This window comes from Canis lupus, chromosome 7, assembly GCF_011100685.1.
Source record: "Canis lupus familiaris isolate Mischka breed German Shepherd chromosome 7, alternate assembly UU_Cfam_GSD_1.0, whole genome shotgun sequence".
NCBI classification, from domain to species: domain Eukaryota; kingdom Metazoa; phylum Chordata; class Mammalia; order Carnivora; family Canidae; genus Canis; species Canis lupus.
In genome coordinates, this window is record NC_049228.1 from 44,587,807 (window position 1) to 44,604,808 (window position 17,002).

A 17,002-nucleotide genomic window follows, 5' to 3' on the forward strand; every position below is an offset into this window, starting at 1 on the left:
CAATTTGGGAGGATAAAGTTTTGGAGATGGATGGTGGTGATGGCTGCACAACAGGTTGGGTCCACCAAATGCCACTGAATGGTAGATTCACAAATAGTTGAAATGGTAAATTTTCAGGTACACATATTTTACCACAATACAAGTCTAAAAAAATTATAGGGGTAAACCACCAAGTTGATTTTATGACTTGTTGGTGTGAAACCCTTAGTTAGAAAAATGCGGGTTCCCGTGATGAGGTTGGATGAAAGCACCCAGGAGAGAGCAGAGTGAAGGATGATAAAGAGGCACAGAGGAGTGCCTGCATCTGAGGGTCCAAGAGAAGAGAGCTGGCTCTGGAAGCTGAGGCTGCAGAGAGGTAGAGGGGGGACAGGTATTAAGGAAACCAAGGGATAATGGTGCCAGGCAGAGAGCAGTCACCTGTGATGCGCATGGCAGAGGGATCATGTAGGGTAAGGCCTACCTGAATTTGACAGCATAGGCAAGGACAGTTCTGGGGGTGATGGGTCAAAAGGGTTTTCTAGAATCAGGGGCATGGGAGTTGTACCCCTTTCCTGTAAGCCCTGCCCTACCATCAAGCTCATTCGTTAGAGCTAAGACCCTCATGTAAACTTGTAATCCTTAGAGTGCTGAGGACCAAAAGGGCTTACAATTTAAACAACCCTGGGATGCCTGGGTGGCTCAGTGGTTTGGTGCCTGCCTTCGGCCGGAGTGTGATCCTGAAGACATAGGATCTAGTCCCACATCAGGCTCCCTGCATGGAGCCTGCTTCTCCCTCTGACTTTGTCTCTGCCTCTCTCTCTGTGTCTCTCATAAATAAATAAAGTCTTTAAAAAAAGTAAATAGGGGATCCCTGGGTGGCGCAGCGGTTTAGTGCCTGCCTTTGGCCCAGGGCGTGATCCTGGAGACCTGGGATCGAATCCCATGTCGGGCTCCCGGTGCATGGAGCCTGCTTCATGTGTCTCTCCCTCTCCCTGTGTCTCTGCCTCTCTCTCTCTCTCTCTCTGTGTGTGTGTGACTATCATAAATAAATAAAAATTTAAAAAAAGTAAATAAACAGAGGGGCACCGAAAGGGCAATCGTTGCTTTTTGTTGTCATTTCTTCTTTAGTGAGAAAGAAAGGTCATTAGAGATTTTAAAATTTTATTTATTTATGTATTTATTTATTTACAATCTGGTCTCAACCTGCCTTTTAAACTTAATATCTGAGGAAGCCCAGATAGGCATCAGTCTTGCATGTTCCCCTTTTAGGTCAGTGAAGCTTTATAATTCTTCATAAGGATTTGAATATTGCTAGGCTTATTTCTAGCTGCATAGTTTTTACTGCTATTATAAAAATGTAGTTTTAAAAATTATATTTTCTAAGCATTGGTATATACTGCATATAAAGATATATAGACTAAAATATATATGGAGTATATATGGTATTTGTGTAGAGTTTGTAGCTAGTATATAGAAGCAAATTTAATTCTGTATTGATTTTATGACCAACAATCTGGATAATGTATATGTAATGACAATAATTTATCTGTAGAGTTTTCTGGGATTTTTAAAAAAATATTTTATTTATTTATTTTAGAGAGAGACAGTGAGCAAGAGAGAGAGCACAAGTGGAGGGAGAGGCGAGGAAGAAGGAGAAGCAGGCTCTTTGCTCAACAGGGAGCCTGGTGTGGGGCTCAATTCCGGGGCTCTGGGATCATGACCCGAGCGGAAGGCAGACACTTAACCCACTGAGCCACCCAGGCATCCCCTGGGACTTCTACATAGACATTTTTTTCCTTTTATCACAACCTTGTACCTTAATTTTTTTTCTTGTCTTATTGAGCTGATGAGGACCTTTGACACAGTGTTCAATAAAAATCTCATAGTGAATATCCTGGCCTTACTCCTGATTTTTTTTCTTTTTTAACTTTCCTTTTAAACAGCTTTATCAAAATATAATTTTCGCATTTTAAGTGTACAATTAAATGACTTTTGGTATGTTCACACCATTGTGCACCCTTCAACACAATTTTAGAACACTTTCATTACCCCAAAAAGAAACCCAGTACTCCTTAACCATCATTCCTCGGTACTCCCATTTCTCCTACTTGTAGAGAAGCATGCATACCCTAGCATATCTTCTGTCTTTGTATGTTAATTCTGCACATTTCATACAAGTGGAATCATATGATATGTGGTCCAATGACTGTCATCTGTCATTAAGCATAATGTTTTCAAGGTTTATCCATACCATAGCATGTGTCAGTACTTCATTTTAAAAAATATTTATTTATTGAGGGAGAGAGAGAGAGAGAGAGCACGTGTAGGCACGTGAATGCGAGTGGGGCTGGGGGTAGAGGCAGAGGGAGAGAGACTCTCAGACTCTGTGCTGAGTGTGGAGCCTGATATGAGCTTGATCTCAAGACCCTGAGATCATGCCCTGAGATGAAATCAGGAGTTAGCTGCTTGATCAACTGAGACACCCAGGTGCCCCAATACTTCATTTCTTTTTTTTTTTTTTACTTCATTTCTTTTTGTTGATGAATAATATTCCATTGATAAATATACCGTATTTTGTTTGTTCATTCTTCAGTGGTTGGAACTGGGTTCTTGTTTTTGCAGTTGTGAATAATGCTGTGATGAGCATTTGTGTACAGATTTTTGCGTGGGCTTGCATTTGCATTTTTGTTGGGTATATACCTGCAAGTGGAATTGCTGAGATGTATGTTTTACCATTTGAGGGATTGCCAGGCCCTTTTCCAAGGTGGTTGCACCATTTTATACTCCCTCTAAGTAGTGCATGCATGAGGGTTCCAATTTTTCCATATTTTTAAAGATGTTCATTATCATCTATTCTTTTGAACATAGCCATCTTAGTAGTTTTGAAGTGATATTTCATTGTGGGCTTGATTTTGTATTTTCCTGATGACCAATGATGTGGAACATACTTCCTTTTTTTTTGGAACATACTTTCATGTGCTTCTTGGCCATTTGTATATTTCATTTGGAGAAATGTCTTTTCAGATCCTTTATCCTTTGCCCATTTTTAAATTGGGTGATTTGTCTTCTTATGATTGAGTTGTGAGAGTTCTTTATAGCTTCTAAATAGAAGTCCCTTATCAGATATATGATTTTCAAAATATTTCTCTTATTCTAAGGGTTGTATTTTTAGTTTCTTGATGATATCCTTTGAAGCATAAAAGTTTTTAAATTTTGATCGATTCTAATTCATATTAGATATGAAAATAATATATATTTTGTTGTGGTTTCTTGTGCTTTAGTTGCTATATCTATGAAATCACAGCCTATGTCCATTGCCCACTGTCACGAAGATTAGCCCCTGTGTTTTCTTCTAAGTTTTATACTTTTAGCTCTTATGTTGAGGCCTTTGACCATTTTGAGTTGATTTTTCTATATGCTATGATTAAACCTGATTTTATTTATTTATTTATTTATTTATTTATTTATTTATTATTTATTTATTTATTTATTTATTTATTTATTTATTTAAAGATCTTATTTATTAATGAGAGACACACACACAGAGAGAGGCAGAGACACAGGCAGAGGGAGAAGCACGCTCCATGCAGGGAGCCCAACGTGGAACTCAATCCCAGGTCTCCAGGATCAGGCCCTGGGCCTAAGGTGGTGCTAAACCTCTGAGCCACCCGGGCTGCCCAAACCTGATTTTAAAGAGTATGTGAAGGTACAGGTGTCTCCATTGTGTATTTCTGCTTTAGTTTTTTGGTTTTGGTTTTGGTTTTTTTGTTGATAACCTCTAAGAGATTAAGATGACTCCATTGTAGGGCTCGCTGACAAGTTTATTTGTTTTACTGTGTTTGAATATTAATTTTATAGATGCTTTTTCTGTCTGTCTTGGGTGATAGGTCGTTTTTTGCATTTAATGTTTTGATGTGATAAATTACATTAATAGATGTTAAACTTACAATTTTAGGGATAAACCCAGCTTATTCATGGTGTATTATTTATTTTCTGAGGTGAGATTTTATGGCCAGTGTTTTTATTTAAGATATTATATCTCGGGATCCCTGGGTGGCGCAGCGGTTTGGCGCCTGCCTTTGGCCCAGGGCGCAATCCTGGAGACCCGGGATCGAATCCCACATCGGGCTCCCGGTGCATGGAGCCTGCTTCTCCCTCTGCCTGTGTCTCTGACTCTCTCTCTCTCTCTCTGTGACTGTCATAAATAAAAAAAAAAAAAAAAAAAAGATATTATATCTCATGTTAGTGGATGATATTGGCATGTATTTTTCTTATATAATGCTGTCTCGTTTAGTCTTAAAACTAGTCTTGTAAGAGGCATTGGGAATATTCTGTCTTTATTCTGTGAGATGATTTATGCAGGTCTGAGATCATCGGTTCTTTGAAAGTTTGGTGGAATTGGCTTGTATAGCTGTCTGCACCTAATGTTTTCCTTGTGGGAAGACTAAGTTACCAATTCCATTTTTTTTAATGGTCAAAGATTATTTCTTCAACCGAAAAGGAGCATAGGCTGGATCTCTTTTGTCCTGCCTTTTGAGGAGAAGACTCTCCTGTATGCTTTCTTCCCTCCAGCCTTGCTCTCTCCTGCACTTGGAGGACGCAGATCCGGGCTGCCTGCATGTGGCTGGTGCAAGGCCTAAGACCTGAGGGTATGAAACTGGGTCAAGGAAAAGCACAGACTGACTCTTTGCTGTATCCAAAGTGTGCATTAAAAGGCTCACCTCATGGAACCAGCCCTACTCCTATTTGCCCTGAGAAACAGGCACAACCCCGGAGATGGGACCCAAGGGGCTGGAGGGTCTATCTAGCAGCTGATTCTGGATGGGGAGTGCGCCTTGGGGGGACCTGGTAGACGTGGATGGTCCTGCAGAGAGGGGAAGGGATGTTCAGCTGACTGGGTACCAGGGTGTGCACTGGGCAGAGCAAGGCTGGTCTTGAGCACCTGATGCAGGGCTGGGATTGAGGGCAGGAAGCCTGACACCCAGAGCACAGAACTTGTGGAGGCCCCCCTCTCAGGGCTCTCCTGTACCTGTGCGAGCCTGGGAGAAGGGGCTGCCCTCGGTGTTGGGCTTTGGAAGCCTTGCTTGCCCTCTCGCATCCTGACCCTGACCTGCTGTGTGCCCAGTCCATGCTTGGTCATGTGTATCAGTTGCCTGTCCCTTCCTCAGATGACCCCCAGGGTCACAGTGTGGTCCTCACACTCGTCTCCTCTAGACTTCTCTTGGTCCCGTTCTTTTCTTTTTGACCTTTGTGCTCTCCAGGGAAATTGTACCTCTTACAGGACTTAGCATCTCTTCTGTGACTTATCCCTACCCACTCACTTCTCCTCTAACACTCTCTCAGCCAGAATGTCTCAACTTTAGCTCTTTGCCCTGTGTGTAAGGACTCCTGCCCCCTCCCCACCACACACAGGTGGAGGATTCATCAGGTAATGATATTAATTATTAACAATCTCTTAAGGGTTGGTGAGCCAGGCTCTGACCTAAGGAGATAATCTTAGATGCGGATGCTTTCATTGAATCCTTACAAGAGTCCTGTTAAACAGATGCAATCATCCTCATGTAATACTCACTCAGAGAGGGTAACTTGTGTAAGGTTACACAGCTTGTAAGACCCTTAAAAGTGATGTTTTATCCACCTCTGAATTCCCAGGACCTAGCGCAGTGACTGATATTGATTATTGAACGAATAGATGCGTACAAAGGGAACCTCTAGGTGTGCCTGGGAGGTGGGTGGCTGTGTCCGTTAAGCCTCTGACTCTTGATTTCGGCTCAGGTCATGATCTCAGGGTCATGAGATCAAGCCCTACTTGGGGCTCCACCAGGCTACTTGCCCCTCTCCCTCTGCTCCTCCACCAACTCTAAAATAAATAAATAAATAAATAAATAAATAAATAAATAAATAAATAAATAAATATCGTCTTTTTTTTTTTTTTTTTTTAAAGGAACCTCTAAACTTTTCCTAATACTTGCCAAACATCAATTAAATGTGCACTCAGCTTTGTACTGGGGGTGGGGTGAGCTGTTACTAAAGAATTATTAGATATGATACATGTTCTTAAGGAACTTAGGACACACATAAAGAGACAAACATGGAACAGGTACACAACCGAATCAATAAACTTGCAGTCGTGTGGCACAGGTGATAAAGCTTGTACGTTTCAAAGGAGTAGCCATTACGATGAGGAGTAGCCCGGCAGGACCTGATGTGGATTTTGGAGAGCGAGTGTATTTCAGGGCGTGGTTCTGGGGGACAGGCTGGGGTGTTAAGGCTGCAGGAGCAGGAAATGGAAGCCACCGAAGGCTTTTGAATTTCTTTTTATGCCCTGGTGCTCTGTGAGGCGATGGCCTCTCTCGTCTTGGGTTGGTGTTCTGCAGGGTGAGAGGATGGCCAGGAGGGCTGTTCTCTCTTCCAGCTCTGATGAGGTGGGTCAGCCCCTCAGCCCAAAGGCTTGGGCCAGGCTTTGCGGGCCCCGTTTGTGAGAGGCCCCCGGGTCCTCCAGAGATGGGAGATGGGAACGAGGTCACTAGGCCAGGAGATGCGGGTGGGACACCTTGCATCGAGGGTGCTGAGGTTACTGGGAGAACAAAATGTGTCTGTGCTCACTCCAGCCTGAGATCATATCCGGTTTGCGCTGCTTCTGCTGAATCTCTGAGCAAAGGAACCCAAGCCTCCCTCCTCTCCCCTAGGACACCAGCTTTCCACTCCACCCCACCCCATCAGGCTGAGGATCAGTAGTTCTGGGATCATCATTGCTGTTTCCCCAGAAATAAACCCTAGGCCCCCCTCTCCCAGAAGAAGTCTTAAAGGACTCAAGACTCCCCCAGTGTTTTCTCTTTCTTCCATGTCAGGCTGGGTTGCTGTCATGACACAAGTTCATTACTCTGCGTCCTCTTCCCATCACCAGAGCATGCAGAGCTGATGGTCCCACCTCTGTGGCCTCCCACCCAGAGCCCTCTAGCTGGTGGAGGTGCCATTCTGCACGTCCAGTCTCCACCTCCTCTTGGTTAAGCTAGATTAATTGTCTCATTCGTTCATTCATTCATTCGTTTGTTTTTTCATCCAGTAAGCATAACTCGCATGCCCTTTATGTATCAGGTCTTTGGTGTCCAATGTAATAGCCACTAGCCATGTGTGTCTATGGAACACTGAAAATGTGACTAGTCTAAACTAAGATGTGCTGTGTGTGAGTATAAAATACACACTAGATTTCAAAGACGTAATCTGAAAAAAGATGTAACATATCTTTTATATTATTAATTTTTAAATTGATTATATGTTGAAATGATGATATTTTGGATGTTTTAGGTTAGATAAAAATATATTATTAAAATTAATTTCACTTTTTTTTTAGAGACCTTTTTATTTTGAGAATTGTAGATTCACATACAGTTGCATGAAATAATACAGAGAGAATCTGTATGCCCTACTCCTGGTTCCCCAGATGGTAACATCTTGCAAAATTATAGTACAGTATCACAACCAGGAAATCAACATTGATACGATCCATCAACCTTATTCAGATTTCACTAGTTTTACACGCATTCGTCTGTGTGTAGTTAGTTCTATGGGCGTTTTATCATGTGTTTTATAGTTTTTATTTTTACCTTTTTATAATGTAGCTACCAGAATCTTCTAGATCACATACGTGGCTCCTGGCGTATTTCTGTTGGATAGGACTACTCTAGTAGTCTATAGTACTCTAGTCCTTGGTTGCCAAGATGTATGAAACAAGTTTCTTCTTTTTTTTTTTTTAAAGATTTTATTCATTCATGAGAGACACAGAAAGAGAGAGAGGCAGAGACATAGGCAGAGGGAGAAGCAGGCTCCATGCAGGGAGCCCGATGTGGGACTTGATCCTGGGACTGTGGGATCATGCCCTGAGCCGAAGGCAGACGCTCAACCGCTAAGCCATTCAGGTGTCCCAACAAGTTTCTTCTCAAGGAGCTCTTAGGAGAGAAGGACGAAGCTTGTAAACTCTGCTAACATGTTAAGGGCCACGTGGGCTGGGGTTCCAGGCAGAGAGACTCCTAGGGCCTCAGACCATGTGGAAGCCTGTGTCTTACTTAAATGGATAAAGGAGGCTAGTCTTTTGACAAAGAATGGGGGCTTTAGTCTTTCCCACCTGGCTCCCCCTTTCTCAACCCCACCCTCTGCCATGCCCCCTCCTTCCTCTGCAGAGTCACAAAGGGTTACCCCAGTGCCCCACAGAGCCAAGCGTGGGGACCACTGCCCAAGGCTGAGGATTTGAATAGAGTCTTTTATTATTATTATTTTTTAAGGTTTTATTTATTCACGAGAGACACACACAGAGAGGCAAAGACATAGGCAGAGAGAGAAGGAGGCTCCCCGATGTGGGACTTGATCCTGGGACCCCGAGATCATGACCTGAGCCGAAGGCAGGTGCTCAACCTCTGAGCCACCCAGGTGCCCCTGAATGGAGTCTAGAAGGAGTATGATTCTGCCCTAGAGGATTAGAGAGGCAGGATCCATTACACCAAGGGTGTGGTCAGGTAGGGCGGCTGTAACAATGTACCACAGACTGGGGGGCTTCAACAGGAAGTTACTGTCACGCGGGGCTGGAGGCCGGACGTCTAAGACCAAGGTGTCGGCTGGGTTGGTTCCTTCTGAGGCCCTTGAGGGAGAATCTGTCCCATGCCTGCCCCGTCATTTCTGCTGGCTTGCCTGTCACCTTTGGCATTCCTAGGCTTGTAGATATCTCCCTTCATCTTCACAAGGCGCTCTCCCTGTGTGCATGTCTGTGTCCAAAGTTCCCCTTTCTGTATGGACACCAGTCATACTGGGTTAGGCACCCCTGCCCCCCCAACCCTGGGCATGTCCTCATCCTAGTTGAACTCATCACATCTGCAATGACCCTATTTCCAAATAACGTCACCTTCACTGGTGAGGACTTCAGTGTAACACACAGTTCAACCCCTAAGAGTCCCAGCATCCAGCAGGAGCAAAGGCTGGTGCAGGAATGAAATGATGGGGGGAAGTTCAGCCAGACGGGGTTCCCCAGGTTTGGGAGAGAATGTGGGCTGCTAACCTCAGAGAATCTGGGTGGTGTCATGAGATGGAGAAGATAGGGTTAGTGGGAGCTCTTAAAAGAGAGCAGTTGGCAGGAATGTGTGCATGAGTGAGTGTGTGAGGGGACGACCCCGCATGTCCCCCATGTCTGAGGAGGCAGAGGGTCTCCACCCTGTTCACTGTGGTCTGCTGTGGGGGGGCCTTAGTGCCAGAGGACAGCTGGAGGGCTGTGTGTATACCCCAACCCCTCTGTCACCCCATGCTCCTCCTGCAGCAGCCCCTCTTGGAAGGGGAGTTGTGGAGCGCCCGCCCAGCACCTGACATTTGAATGTGGGCCTGGAAGCCCCAGACTCCTCTGTGGCGTATAGACGTGGGGGCAGGGTGGTGGTGGTGGCAAGTTGGTCTCTGAATTGTGCCTGGAGCTTGTCTGGTGTCTGCCTCTGACCCCTCCCATGTCTGGCTGTCCCTGTGTGCACCCTGTCACCCCCCACTTTGGCCCTAGCACTATCAATACTCTGGCCCAGCTGCTTCTTAGGCAGGGGCCTTTGCAGAGCCTTGGACGGTCTCAGAATCCAGGAGCCTCTGCTCCCTGGGGCAATGGGTTCTTGGCCTGGGGTTCTCAAGGAGGCCAACCCTCTGCCACCTGTAGGGTAGCACCTCTGGAGAGGATGGTACCCCCCACTCCTCTCTGCCCTTGGGAAGCCCCCACCTGCTGCAGCCTTCCTCTTGCCCCAAATAAAAGTCCCCGCAGGTGAACCCTGTGGATGATTGCACTTCCCTTTCTCCCAGAAGGTTCTTCTGGGGGGAATGTTACCATCTGGCCCATGAGTCACTGGTGAGTCAAGAGTGGGACCAGGCTGCGTGAAGGAGCACGTGGAGCCTGGTAGTTATGCCCATTAGTCCCACTGAAACAGCTTCCCAGCTGGTAGGCACTTCCACTTTGACCTGGGTGGGAAGGTCCTGGCACCTCCTTGGAGAGACCTTGTCTGACCAGCACCTTCTGTAGATCAGAGCTGGGGGGGCGGGTGGGAGAGGGCCTGGCGCTCACAGACTCCAGGCTGCCTGGCTGAGTTCTGGACTCCTCAGAAGATGATGTGGGTCCCACCTCCCTCTTAGGTGGCTTTATGGGAGTACAGAGAGGTGGTGCTGCTTCTCCGAACTGATGCCCTGTCCTGCAACCTGCACTAGCTCACTCGGCCCTAAACTGCTCAGAGCCTCTTGCCAGCCCCAGAAGAAGCCATAATACCCCCTCAGGGCCGCCATGGGTGCTGCTGCTCTCCTGGAACATTCTTCTTCGGGAGCCACCTGCTGCCTCATCCCCCACTTCCTATCCTGCTCCGTGACGGCCCCTTCTTGGAGAGGCTCCCTGACCACGCTGTGTGGATGAGCACCTCTCAACACCCACCCCAGACCCCTTATCCTCCTCACTGCCCTTTATTTTTCCCATAGCGCTTGTCAGCCTCTGACCCACTACACATTGTGTCCCGTTAGTGCATTGTCATCGCGTCTGTCTCTGTCTGGTAGAGATTAAGTGTCACTGAGACAGGACTTTTTCTAGCCTGCACCCAGCCTGGCAGGGCTGTTCGATAAATATAGAATATAATAAATAGGGACACCCAGGTGGCTCAGTGGTTGAACATCTGCCTTTGGCTCAGGGCATGATCCCTGGGTCCTGGAGTCAAGTCCCACATCAGGCTCCCCGCGGGGAGCCTGCTTCTCCCTCTGCCTGTGTCTCTGCCTCTTTCTCTGTCTCTCTCTGTGTCTCTCATGAATAAATAAAATCTTTAAAAAATCTTAAAAAATATAATAAATATTTGAGATATACCTAATCTATAAAAAAATAAAACTAGTGTGAAAATAAAGGAAAAATATCCTCGATCAGCTGCGAGGTCCAACACAAGTGACTTGCTGACGAATGATGGAAAAGTGGTTCTACTTTTTCTTTCACAAACTTGCTGTGATGGGAGGAGTTCGTTCATTCCCTTTTCCTCTTTTCATTTAACCTTATCTGCCAGCTGGTGGGAAAGGGCGTCTCATCCTCGAAGTGCCTGCCACCCCCACCACCTGCCCCACCCTCAGTTTGCATGGATCAGATCAGCTGGGGGTCCCTGAGCCACCCCAGCCTGGGTCAGCCTGCTCACTTCTCCCTGGAGGCTCCTGGAGCCCTGGGTCCTGCCCCCGGGGCTGCCCCCTGGCTGGGGCCTTTTTGAGGCCCTGCTGTCTGCTCAGAGGGGCTATTGAGGGAGAGCCCCAAACCACCACAGCAGGCTTCCCGGGTGGGGCATCTTCTGCCAGCAGCCCCCATCCTGGCCCTGAGGCCATGCCTTCCCCTCCTGGTTCTCAGGGAACCGGGAAGGTCTCAGCCCTTGCAGCCGGGCGCTGAAGGAAGAGGAGAGAAAGCCCAGCTCCCTTCTTGGAAATGGAGACAATAAATAATTCAGTCCGCCCACAAAAGTTAAGTACTGATGTTTTCTGAATGACTTACTTCTTTTATTATTTTTTTTGCCACGTGGAGTCAACCCAAGTTCAGCCTGGAGCAGGTCAGGCATGGACGTTCCCACTGCCTGTGTCATTTGGGGGGCGAGTGGGTGAGAAGGGGGTGGTCACAGGCCCTGGGCTTCCTGTGTGGGCTCGTCTGTGGGGCAGGAGGCTGAGGGAGGCTGAGCCAGGCCCCCAGGACTGAAGGCCCTCGGGTGTGCTCCCCACTGCATAATCTGGCATGGGATCCACCAGGTAGTGGGTGGCACAGTGACTGAAATGGGTGTCAGGTCTCCTCCGAGCTCCCACTGGCTGCTAGGTCACTTCTCAGACTATGCCTCGGTGTCCTGGGCTGTGACGGGTGATGCACACTTGTCTCAGGGGCCCCAGGGATGGGGTGGGGGTCCTCAGACTGCATCTGGTCTGCACAGCATTTCCACCCTGAATTCAGGGACAGCACTTGAACAGTGGGGCTACCTGGACGCCCACAGAGGGTGCTGGGTGGGCCCCGAGGACACAGCTCAACTCCGTGATGCTTTGGTCAAGGACTCTGGAGACATCTGAGACAGCTCTTCTCACTTGAAAGATGGGAACTGAGAGCCACGAAGGTTTGCCTAAGGTCATGTGGCTCATTAGCGGCCCGTCTGGGTTGACCAGACAGCCACTCTGACAACCACCGCTATCCCATCCCTCAGTTTAGGGGCTATTGATTATCAAGGGTTTTATTAAAAATTTGTTTCTCCTTTCATTTGTCTCTTTCACATTGAGTTTTCCTTTTTATTTTTCTTTTTTTTTTTTTCTCTCTTTGTTTTGACTTTGAAGATTAAACGTGCCAATTGGCGGTCTTTCATTGTCCATTCATATTTCAGGGCAAGCCAGTCTCCGGAAGGTTCATGGGAGCTCTGTGAGGTGGGCATTGTCTCAGGACAATGGTTCTCAGCTAGGGGTTTGGCCTCCCAGGAGGGACACTTGGCAACGTCTGGAGACGTTTTTGATCATCCCAACAGGAGGATGGGAGATGAGGTGCTCCTGGCATGTAGAGGGTAGAGACCGGTGAGCAGGGGGTGCAGCTCTGCACCGCACAATGCACAGTTCAACCCAGACTGACCCAGCCCCAAATGTCAGCAGCGCCTGGTGGAGAAACCCTGTGCTAGGACAATGGGGTGACACAGCCCTCTTCCTAATCCCCCAACCTTTGTTTTCTTTTGACCTGGTCTGGTTTCCTCCCCATCCCACCTTTGCCACCTAGGGGGGGTAGGGTGTAGGGTGGGTGGGTTTCACATTAGGTCCGGGTATGACAGAAACTACAGAGCTTCTAGGGATCAGCTCCCTGGAGCGCAGCCTCGCACCACATGTGGGGTGGGCCAGCTGAGGGCCCACACGGCATGGGCTTGAGGGGGCCTGCATGGGCGAGTGTGTGTGGGGGGTTGTCCAGCTGCTCCTCCTACAAACCTAAAACTGTCCTCCCACATTCAGCCTCACTTTGCATTCCTACCCTCAGTGGCCCCGGCCCCCTGATTCCAGAGCCTTCTTGGGTGGTGCTCAGGGCATAGATTGGCTCCCTGTAAACCCAACTGGGTCCCACTCTCTCGGGTCTAGGGGAGTGAATTGCCCACGTGTTTTTCATCCCCCACAGTGCTGTCCCTGGCCTGTCTATCGCCTCCTCTCCATGCTCACATCCTCTATTCCTTTGCTGTCCTTGCATCCAGGGACGGGGCGGGAGCAAGGATAACCCTGTGTGTTGAGTTCCTCATCTTCAACCAGGACGTACACATGTGCCCTGGCGGCCGATTTCATGAAGGGCTCTGTGGGTGCCTGGCCCCTGGGAGGGCAGGGTGCTGGCAGCCCCCCACCCCGCCCCCACCAGAATAAGTCTCTAGCGGGGGGGGGGGGGTGGCGCCCACATAGGTGGTAGCAGAGCTCTACAGCCTTGACCTTGCTAAGCCTCAGTGTCCCCAGGTTCGTAGCTCTGCTGGGCAGGGCGGAAGAAGGGGATGGATGTAAGCGAGGGGAGAATGCGGTGGGGGCTGTGGTTCATGATGGTCCCCCGCCGGATGAGGGTGAGGTCGGCGTGAGGGTCTCATGCCTGATGACGATGACAGAGAGGTTCGGCGGTACATGGGTGGAAGGCAGCGTGTGGGCCTTGAGTACCGACTGCCTCGTTTTCTCGCCAGAGGCCCTCACTTTGGTTGGCAGAGTGGTGACCAGCTGGCCAATTGGACGGGGCTCCCTAATGTCACGGACGACCCAGCAGTGCAGAGCAGCAGTGACTCCAGCTCCAGGTACAGATGGCGGTGGTAGGTGACCGGGGAGGGGGGCGGCCCGTCCTGGGGTGACCTCGTAGCCCCTGACCCAGGGGCCACCCCCAGAGCTACTACCCTCAGGGAAGAAGCAGGCTCAGCACCAGGGCTTGAAGCTCACGTCTCCTGTGACAGGAGAGTGAGGGCTAGGACCCAAGCATGACAAGTAGGGACTCCGTGGCCTGTCTCTGTGAGTGGGCGAGCGGGGAGGGGTGCGGAGGGGTGCTGGCAGCTCTCAGGCTTCCATCCGAGGTGCAGGCTCCCGCTCCATCCCTGCTGCAAGGATTTGGGATGTCAGCCCACAGATGTGTGTAGGTTTGCACATGGGGGCATCAGGGTGGGGGTAGGCCATGGGGTCTGCTCCCCTGGTACCCACCGTGCACATAGTTCCTACTCTGCCCCCTGGGCCAGGTGACCTCAGCGGGGGGAGAACCGTTCCCATCAGGATGGGGCCGAGACTTGACCTTCATGCCATTGCATGGTTACCTTTTGCCCTACCGGCGTGTTTGGAGCTTGATCAGTAATAGGGGCCTCCGTGTGCCCAGGAGCCCAGTGTTTGTGGAATGCATGAAAATGTAGTGTCCTGGGGAGGGGAGGGGGGCGAGATGCTTTCTCCAGGTGTGGCTGGAACTTGCCAGCTAAGGGTTTCCAGGGGCCAATTCAGTTGTTTGGTCCCTTGATTCTGCTAAGCACATGTGCTGACGCTCAGGTCCGTTTCACTGGGAAAGAGACCTGAGTTTTTGCTTTTGTCAGTTTTGACACCAAAACATGGAATTGACCCTGTAGAGGAGAAGTTCATGTGTTTTTTCAGGGATCCTCAATATATATGATTCTGTTCAGTGCTTTTAAAAGTAAACATGTGCTTCCAATGTCAGAAAAATGTCAGCAGAGGGGGTCAGGGGGTGTTGGGCAGTGTTCCCACCAGACAGACCTCAGGGTGCGAGCCAGCTTCAGGGATCCAGATTTTCTTCTGGCTGGTTCGTTCCATATATGTGTGGTGGGGGCTCTGGCCAACCACTAGACCCCTGGGAAGTCACCAGTGAGAGCAGGGCGTCCAGAGTTGTCCCTTCCAAGCATCTCACGTCCAGATGGGGGGTGGTCTCTAGGTAAGGTCTCAGGTGTCTGCCTTCCCGGGGAGGACTCTTTGAAGAGCTAACTGGGAGGGCTGGCTAGAGGGTGCCAATCAGCAGAGCAAGATCGGACAGGCCCCTGGGGGAGACACCAGCCAGAGCTGTGCTTGCACCTTGTCCTGTGGCCCGCGGTCTTTCTCTCTCCTCCTCCTCTCTCTCTCTCTCTCTCTCTCTTTTTAAGATTTTATTTATTTATTCATGAGAGACACACAGGCAGAGACACAGGCAGAGCAGGCTCCCTGCAGGGAGCCCAATGTGAGACTCGATCCCAAGATGGGGATCACGCCCTGAGCGGAAGGCCGACACTCAACCACTGAGCTACCCAGGTGCCCCTCTGCTCCTCTCTCTCAGGCTGCTGACTTCTCTGCCTCTCTGCCCAACCTCTTCTCCCCAGTCTTTCTTCCTGCCACCCTTTCTTGCTCCCTGTCTCCTGCCTCTCTCCCACCTCCTTTCTTCACTAATCCCTCCTTCACTTTGCCTCCCTCCTCCCCTCCCCCAGTGACCGAGGACAGCTCCCCCCATGCTTCCCTGTCACCCCCCCCCCCATGCTTCCCTGTCACCCAGGGCCAGAGCCACCGCTGGCCTCTACACATTTGGCTTTAGCACGAAGGCACCCTTTATCCAGTGTGCTCCCCAGCTCAGTTGATTTGCTTCTGGAGAGCCACCACTGGACCTTTGAGCCCCCCTTAGTTAGTCACCGAACAAATGTGATGAGCGCATATCCCAACTTCTTCTGGGGTGGTTCCAATATCAGATGGCAATTTATGGTTGACCCCCACCTCCCCCTGCCCCCATCCCCATGTTACTATCACGTATGTGGGAAACCATAAAATGTATGGTTCCCATGTGTGGGAAATAATGGCTAATGTAATTAGAACTGAACTGTATGTTGGAGATTTTTTGTTTTTTAAAATTAATTAATTAGTTTATTTATATAAATTTTTAACCTCAGTGTAGCAGTAGTTCCTGCCATCTTTCTAATGGGTAGGATAGTCCTGGCAGCGCATTTGCAGGGCTTGGGCAGGATCGAATGCTGCTGTGGGATTTGCTCTTCAGGATAAAAGCAAAGCATCTCAGGGAACAGCTCTCCACGCCAGAAATGTGGGATGTACTTTATGGTATCATTCAGCTACTGAAAAATGCAGTGCATGCCCTATTTTGTGATCTATAGTTGTAAGATGTGTCGCAGTGAGGTAAAGTATGTTATTTATTATCAACACAGTTGGAAGGGAAGTTGAGAAGTGCCGTATAGAACCAGAGGATAAAGAAAGGCAGGAAAAGCAGATGACTGATCAGTTGTATATTCAAACAGGAGCTGCAGGAGAAAGGGCAGGTCCAAGTGATTGGTCTGGAAAACTCTAAATAAGACCACAAAGAACATGCAGGGCAGACAGTGCTCATAATGGCTGTGGTCAGGTCTTCTCATTGGACATGAGTTAGGGGATGTCCAGGCCTGATTGGAAAGCGTGCGAGTGATAAAGTATACATCGACATACAGCTTTATTAATTTCAAGTGCAGGCCTAACCATGTCCAGTTAGAGTCCTTAGGGGAACTGTCTCAGTGAGAAGATCAGAATCATTTTTAATTGGCAAATGCTGCTATTGAAGCGGGTGCCTTGAACAACCGGGAAGATCTCGGAAGATAGCTCTCATCCGGGTATGTGTTCGAGTTATGTGTATAATGTTTCCACTTCCCCCACTAGGCAGTGGTCCTGCTCCTGGTCCTTTGAACCCCTCAGCACCCAGTCTGGCAGCTAGCGTGAAGGGGCCCAGTTGATGTTAATGGAATAGAAGAATGATGCAAGCAGGTGCATAGTAGAGGCTGCTGGTACAAAAGCAGACCTACATGTCGGTGTTCCCGAATTCTCCCTTAGAGATGTCTTCCTTTGAATGAATCTGTCTCTGACACAGTCTTTGAAAATTAATCCCGGAGGGCAGACACTTTGAATCATAAACCCCTTCAGAGTTTGGAATGATTGGAGAACGTTCTCTTGAGAAGAGCAGGTTACTACCTACCCTACTGGACCATCTGGGCCTTCTGGGTGGCTGGGTGGGGGAGGGGAGCCTGTAGGAGGGGGAGGGGGC

General features: G+C 48.8%; 1 protein-coding gene across 3 annotated transcripts in view; it reads left to right on the top strand.

The window, feature by feature from the left end:
* Positions 1-17,002, top strand: part of ST8SIA5 (ST8 alpha-N-acetyl-neuraminide alpha-2,8-sialyltransferase 5) — a 64,026-nt gene that overhangs the window by 4,513 nt on the left and 42,511 nt on the right. Inside the window, exons 1-2 of one of the 3 annotated variants that reach the window (XM_038543352.1) lie at positions 12,491-12,540; positions 13,662-13,769. The exons of 1 other annotated variant lie outside the window; for it this stretch is intronic. In XM_038543352.1, the coding sequence (XP_038399280.1) occupies positions 12,506-12,540; positions 13,662-13,769 (143 nt within the window). In that variant the 5' untranslated portion in view covers positions 12,491-12,505. Of the gene's footprint in view, positions 1-12,490; positions 12,541-13,661; positions 13,770-17,002 lie in introns of those variants that run through there. One more of the 3 variants, XM_038543351.1, reaches the window with a different exon arrangement.